Raw genomic sequence first — 7201 nt, 5'->3', positions numbered from 1 at the left:
ATGGCATATTTTCTAATCTTTATAATCTTCAAGCGCATTTTCTCCATCTTGATCTTGTGATCATCGACGACATCGGCAACATGCAACTCCAATTCCATCCCCCCCCCCCTCAATTCTTTTCAATTTTTCTTTCAAATACTCGTTTTCTCTTTCAACTAAATTTAACCTCTCGACCATAGGGTCGGTTGGAATTTCCGGTTCACATACCTCCTAGATAAAAATATCTATGTCAACTTGATGGGCATAATTTGTCATAAACACGAAATGCAACAACTAGTTTTAAAAGAGAATATACCACATCCGAATCATAACAAAGACGAGGGCCGACGGGGACGGATATCAAACCCATGGGACTATGTATAACAAACAACGTACGGGTAAGATAATTATATGAGTAACTATATATCGAAATCACACAAACATCAATTTGCTAATGTAAAACATTCATGAAAAAGAGCCTCACCACAAGGTGGTGCCGGCGACGGGACGGTGCGGGCGATCGACGGTGGTTACGACGGAGATTTAGAAGGCACTAAGTAAACCACGCCTACATATGCAAACTAAGTGTTATTTTTGACCTCAAATTGCATATAAATCAAGTACTAGCACATATAATTCCTCCCAAATTACTAAACTCACAAATTAATCACTATACAAAGCATTGCAAGAGCTAATCTAGCAATGAGAGATGAAAGGACAAAGTTGCTAACCTTTGTGATCATTTGAATGGATGGGGGCCTTCAAATCTTGACAAATTTTGGGCAAAATGTGTGATGAGCTCGAGGAAGATGGGAAGAACAGAGGAGGAGAGGGGAAAGGGGAAGAACAGAGCGAGCTCGGGTGGACGAAGGGTTTATGTAGGACGACCTTTAGTACCGGGTACTAAAGGTGCTGGAGGGGCCCCAGACTGACAACATCTTGCCACCACTCACTTTAGTACCGGTTCATGGAACGAACAGGTGCTAAAGGTTTGCCACGAACCGGTACTATTGAGAGCGGCCGACTAGCCGTTGGAACCGGCACTAATGGACACATTAGTGCCGGGTCAAAATCAAACCGGCACTAATGTGCTTCACATTTGACCCTTTTTCTACTAGTGTAAAGAAATAAAATCATTATCAAAGGTAAAGATATGAAAAGAGGAATAAGTCAAACTATAAGAAAAAAAACCTTATGAAAATATATCGGTTCTAATTTATTTATAAAGGATGGCCTGCTACTTTAGGGCCAGACATTTTGCATTTTTGTGAGGTTTTCTAGTACATGTTGCATGGGCAACTCCATTGTAATGAATAATGTTGTTAAATTCTATTAATATATCACGTAGCTTATTGATCTCATGATATTTCTAAGATACTATTTAAATTCATCAACCACTGATTTTTTTGTGCTATGCAAAATGAGCATGCTTCCATGCACAACTCTCTTTTTAACACATCAAGCACAACTCTACAAATTACTTGTTGTGTGGAGCCACCTCTTCACATGCGTACATTTTGTATTTGATAGTGCTAAGTTGCCAATTCATTCACCCGAGAAATCCGGTATCAAGGAGAAACATTATATATTTGAGTTATTCAATTATTGATTATGTGTGACATTTATTGGTTGGAAACTCAATGACTGACTTCATCATTGTGGTTGGAAACTCAATGACTGACTTCACCACCAAATTAAGTAGCTTGAACTACACCTTACAAGTATTGCACTTTTTTCTGCGATAGTTTGTATTTTCCAAATTCGAACTACTTATCTTCTTGTTTCCTTTAACCTTATTTGTGCAAGTACAATACCTTAATTAATATATCCAAGGGGTTGAAAATACTTGTGCAGGTTTTCATAGCCGGAGAGGTGAGGTTGAGCCGCCAATGGTGCGCGGAAAGGCTGGTGGGACCAGGTTATGTTTTTGAAAATGTCCAACAATTGCTGGCTATTTCATTGATTCATAGCAGGGAGAACATGGTGATAACAAAATGATGTCTGACGGTCAGGGACCAAGGAAGAAAACAGAGAGAAAATAGGAAAGAGGCCTCTAAAAGCCAAAAATCTTTCGGTGGTTCCCCGAAGGGGCTCTCAATACAGATCGCTCCAGCAAGTCTCCATAGCTCGAGAGAGTTTCTCAATTCTCTCACAATGTCAGAGGTGGAGGCTATTTTGTTTTGGAAAGTGCTTCTATTCCGTTCTTGCCACATCTCCCAGCATGCTTTGAGGAGCATGGTTTTTGTTCCTTTTCGCTCGCTTGGCGCTGCCCTGTTGATGATTTCTTTGATGATCATCAGTGGCTTCTTCTGGCGCCACTCATCCGTCAGCGTGAAGGTGGAGCAGCTGCCCCATGATGCCACCTGTTGCCACATGCCCCATGCCTTGGGGCATTCCCACAAAATGTGCTTGCTTGTTTCAAGGTTTCTATGGCAGAGCTGGCAGAAATAGCCATTTGGCCAGCCCCGGCGCTGGAGTCTATCGTTGGACCAGACTCGGTCTTGCAGCAGCCAAAAAAACATCTTGATCTTCCCTGGAGCCCAAGCTTTCCATATGATGCTATCAAACTCTGAAGTATGCCGGTCCTAAAAATGCATTTTGTAGGCAGAGCTTGCTGTGTACCCTCCTTTTGCTTCCAGGTTCCACCTAATTTGGTCCCTTTCTTCTTTGTTTAGCAGGATGTTTGCCTCTCGAATTCTTCGGTGCAGCCACAGGAACTCCGACAGTAGCTGGTTGACATCACTGTGTTCAAGATCGCTGATCCAAGTTTGGTTGCGTAGCGCTTCGAAGACCGTCCTGTTTTTGTGCCGGGAGTGGTGGATCTATACTAGTAAGATGCATTGTGTTTTCTCATAATGTCTAGCATATTCTTCTATCTTTTCTCGTATTGTGATTTTAGTGTATAAACTGATGGCTGGAAGACTGGTATCCCCGAAAAATATTCTTGCATCATGCCAACAGTTACCTAGCTGAATAAATGCATGCATTTCTTACTGCAGTATATATGAGGTGAGAATACAGAATGTGCAGATTGTTCGATACAGTCAAGACAACTGGAAGGCTGATAAAAAGCACTTTATACTCATGGTTACTAATATCTTCAGAGAGTACATAGTTCCAGAAGAGGTTGATGAGTAGCTCTCTTCCATCAGCAATGGCATCGAGTCGATTATAATGTGTGGAAGAACCACATCTACACAGGATGTAGCGATACAGTTCGCATCATCTTGCTTGACAACAGGTAGGGGTGCGAGAGAGAACAGAAGAAAAATGGTTTACATTTCTGTGTGCTAAAGGTTGATGTCCAAGTGATGGCGGTCATTGACATGAATCATACGCACCAATGGCATGATTCCATCTCTGCAAGGATTCAAAGAGACTTGAAAGTTGCCTTTGCATAGGAGTTCGAAGCAATCCAAACATGACCATAGCTGTGAGCAAAACTCAGTACCCCCAGCGGCAACTATCAGGATTCAGTGGTTAGTGGGACACCCAAGTTTGTTTACCTGCAGAGAGAGTTTATGCAAGTACATATGCTATAGCTTAACACACATCACTCAGACAAGGATAAAGTTGCACATCGAAATACATCCCATTGAGATTAATTCATAAGATTTGAAGTGGACACCATCATACTAATTAAAAGTTCATAACTAGACCATGCATAACATATCACTAGGATAAAGATAACCAGACCCAGGCTGGGTTGATCATCATACAAATTAAGAACTTTAGTCTGCATGATAACATATCACTAGGATAAAGATGGGCAGCGCCCAGGCTGGGTTGATCACAAAGCTTCAGCAGCAAGTTTGAGGAGCAAACCCTGCTGGATTGGTCACACAGCTGCAGCATGGAAAACCCACGTCGAACGCCACTGGCCGGCATGATGTGCAGGTGCTGCAGTCTCAGACATCAACGGCGTGACGCTCCCATTCCGCATGTTGTACACACCACAGTCGTGACATGGATTCGGAGAAAACTCTGTACGCGGATAGTCAAAAACGAAGTAGATGCAATCCTCTTGGGATCCACAGCATTCTGTAGCAGGCAGAGACTTGGAGCCATGCTGGCCAACAAAGAGAGCATGTCCACCCAACTCACTGATCCTTCTCCACTGGCAAGGGTTAGAGTGCAGGTCTGCCTTGAGGACATCAAATCCAACAGTCTGGGTGTTTCCAAAGGGATTGTCCCTGGCCATGACAAAAGGGCCCATGACACGAATAAATCGTTTCACCACCAACAGTCCACCACCACATTCAACTAGATAGAACTTGAGCACATACATCTCCTCTCTCGGAAAGCATTCTGGCACATGAAGAAAATCAACATAATCGTCAATTATGGATTTGATGTTTGAATTGCTAGCAAGATTCTTGCAGAACTCAAGGATGAAGAGCTTGCCACTGCCTGATAACACGTACAACTTTCCATCCAAGAATGCAACATCCAATAGGTCCGGTAATGGTCGCATGTTGAATCTGAACGAGCAAGTGACAATTGATGGCTGGCTCACACAAAGTCTTTTCATATTCCCATCACCAATGATCAATGCCGCAACAAGTGAATCTGGTGATGAATCTAGTGGCGAGGGTGCTACCAACTTGTACAAAAATTGTTCAGGATTAGATTGGTAGTAAAACCTCATGCTGCCAAACTGTGGCAAGGTTGGGAAGCTCCAACATGCTGTTGGAGAACGGGTTCATCAATGTGTACTCATCATCACTGTGAATGAGGAAGAGCCAGTTATCAATTGAGCCATGGCAACTACTACCATTTGGTACAGGCATGCGGTGAACCTCACCACCTGGGATGCTGAAAAAAGTACCATTAGGGAGGGTGAGCCACGGGAATGGGAGGGGAAGCGGTTGTTGCAGACTATTAGAGCGCCATGGGTGACAGACTGCCCTCAGACGAACACGGTCAGCTAGGGAGGGGAGGCGGCAGAGGACAAGGCCCAAGAGTTCTGGCTGAAGATCCGACCAAGGTCGACCCTGTGCAGCCTCCATCATGCAAGTCTACAAGACAAAACAGAGGATTCGTGGTTAAACAGAGTTAAAAAAGATACAACAACTAACAGCACATGTGCTTATTGTAGTATTCTAAGACCAAAGGCCATCAGCTAAATTTTGTGAAAAACTGAAGGAGTTCAGAGTGAAATGAGAATATGAAGATGCAGGGGAAACCATCAACCCACCAGACAGAAACAAAGTAGTGCTACTACATTTAACAATCCGCCTAACCTCGCACTACATATATATGTTTCTTGCACTTGGTAACAACAGCTGCAGTAAGGAACTAAGGACCAAGTAGTAACTGCAACTAAGCTTAGACAGTATGCTGTGTGGTTTTTTTAGTTGCCGAGGTGCATGACTACAACAGAAAAGAATATCCTTCGGTTGCCACCTTATTACTAGACTAGAAACACTAACAGCAGCAGAGCATAACAAGCTGCCCAACATAAGTGACCCCGTCAACATCGCACACACACTCCATTTTCATTTTTTTCTATTAATATAGATTAAGGTCTGAGGGCATTCTATTAAGTATTAAAATTATGCAGAAAAAGATGTGGCATCTTATTAAGTGCATACTGAACGAATGGCTTCACATCAGAGCAATGTATATTACTGCATATTTGCTATTTTTACATGAGATTAACTGAATTTCCAAGCCTAGATCAACTAAAAGAAAACAGATTTCGATTAGGTAATTAAAGTAGCAACTTGCAAAAGAGGCGTCATTTCCTTCCTGAAGAACACGCTGAAGCAGTGATGCGGTATAAAATTCGTATAAAATTGTAAACAACAGAAGATCTACTAACTAAAAAGCAATTTTGGGTTGGTCAAGTAGCAATCTGCAGAAGAGGTGTCATTTTTCCCTTTTTTTTTTCAAGAACAGGCGAATCTTTAGGGGTAAATTCTGCGGTACCAATGGACAGATGATAGATCCACTGAAACAGTGTTGGTCAGGCACCGCAATGATCCATCTGCTCAACCAACGAGCTAACCCCTAAGGTAGACATTGCGCAATCGGAGGAGCTCACCGCTAACGAGCACCTAGTGCGAGAGGGGGAGAGGAGGAGGGCCCGGAACGGAGTCGGCCGCCGGCAGCCGGGTGGCGGCAGCTCTGTCGGGAATCTCCGGCAAGACTCACATCAGCGAGGAGCTACGGTACCGCGGCCTGGGTCGGCGGGGGGCCGGGGCGGAATCGGCGGCCGGCAGTGGCAGTGTGGTCGGCGGCGCGGCTCACGTCAGCGAGGAGCTAGGGTAGGGTTCGCAATCTTAGCCGTGGGTGGGCAAGGGAAAGAGCTGGTCCTCTTTCTCTCTCTCACGCACTGTTTGCAGCCGTGGGCGTGTGAACAACAGAACAAGTGAGGGATTGTTCACGCTTTATGCGACCATAATTGGCGAGTTGGAGGACACATCTTTCGGTTTTAATATGATGCATCCACTTCTTTTGTCCATGTGGGACTTGTTACCTTGCCATACTAAGGGCATCTCCAAAGCAGACTGTAAACCGCCCGCATCCGTTTAGATCGTGTTGTCCGGACCGCGGGAACCATCCAACGTGTTTTCTTTCGCAAATCAGAGAAAAATGAAGGAGGTTTGCGAGAGTCCGGACATATGAAACATACGGATCCGACACCCATGACCCACCAAAAACCCTTCCCGGACCCCGCGACTCCATCCTCCTCATTTTCTCCCCTTCCTTCTTTCTCTCTTGCCTTCGCCGCCGCTCCACCACCCCGGCCACCACGCCACATCCCTGCCGGAACTATGTGTCTTCGTCACTTCCGGCGCGGTGCTCAAGCAGGGCTCCCCGCCGCTTCTCCTCTGTCTCCGTTCAACCCCTGTCCTCCGACCGCGCCCCGCCAGGTACCATCCTCTACTGCTATTCGCACCATGCCCGGCAATAGCAATGTATTCCGATTTGGAGTACATACACGACCAGTATGTTGAGTCGTCTGACAGGAGGAGTACTCTGATGAGACGGCGATGATGCAGGCGGTCCTTGAAGACACGGAGCGTGCGGAGGAGCATGTTCTCAATTTCAAGGGTCATCAAGTGCTCAACCGCAACAGGCGCGCGTGTATTTGACACTGATGGCCGACTACTTTGCCTTGATGCACTATCCGTTGACCATTTTTGCCGGCATTTTCGGATGCGCAAGACTGTCTTCGATCGTTTGTACCATGGCATCTGGTCCTATGATGACTACT

General features: G+C 45.0%; 1 protein-coding gene across 1 annotated transcript; it reads right to left on the bottom strand.

Moving 5' to 3' along the window:
• Positions 1–3563: 3563 nt before the first annotated feature.
• On the bottom strand, positions 3564–6345 carry LOC123083035 (uncharacterized). Its single transcript, XM_044505192.1, has 2 exons — positions 6026–6345; positions 3564–4997 (listed from the first exon to the last, which is right to left on the bottom strand). Exon 2 carries the CDS (start codon positions 4625–4627, stop codon positions 3818–3820), a length of 810 nt encoding a protein of 269 aa, XP_044361127.1. The 5' UTR covers positions 4628–4997; positions 6026–6345; the 3' UTR covers positions 3564–3817.
• Between the last annotated feature and the right edge of the window lie 856 nt (positions 6346–7201).

Source organism: Triticum aestivum, chromosome 4A (genome assembly GCF_018294505.1).
Source record: "Triticum aestivum cultivar Chinese Spring chromosome 4A, IWGSC CS RefSeq v2.1, whole genome shotgun sequence".
NCBI lineage: Eukaryota > Viridiplantae > Streptophyta > Magnoliopsida > Poales > Poaceae > Triticum > Triticum aestivum.
Note: the sequence above shows the minus strand (reverse complement) of the source record. Positions and strands in the feature narration are given on the sequence as shown.

What these genes read in the sequence shown, in the direction of transcription:
- LOC123083035 (XM_044505192.1), bottom strand. Translation starts at nt 4,627, where the DNA reads ATGAGGTTTTACTACCAATCTAATCCTGAACAATTTTTGTACAAGTTG.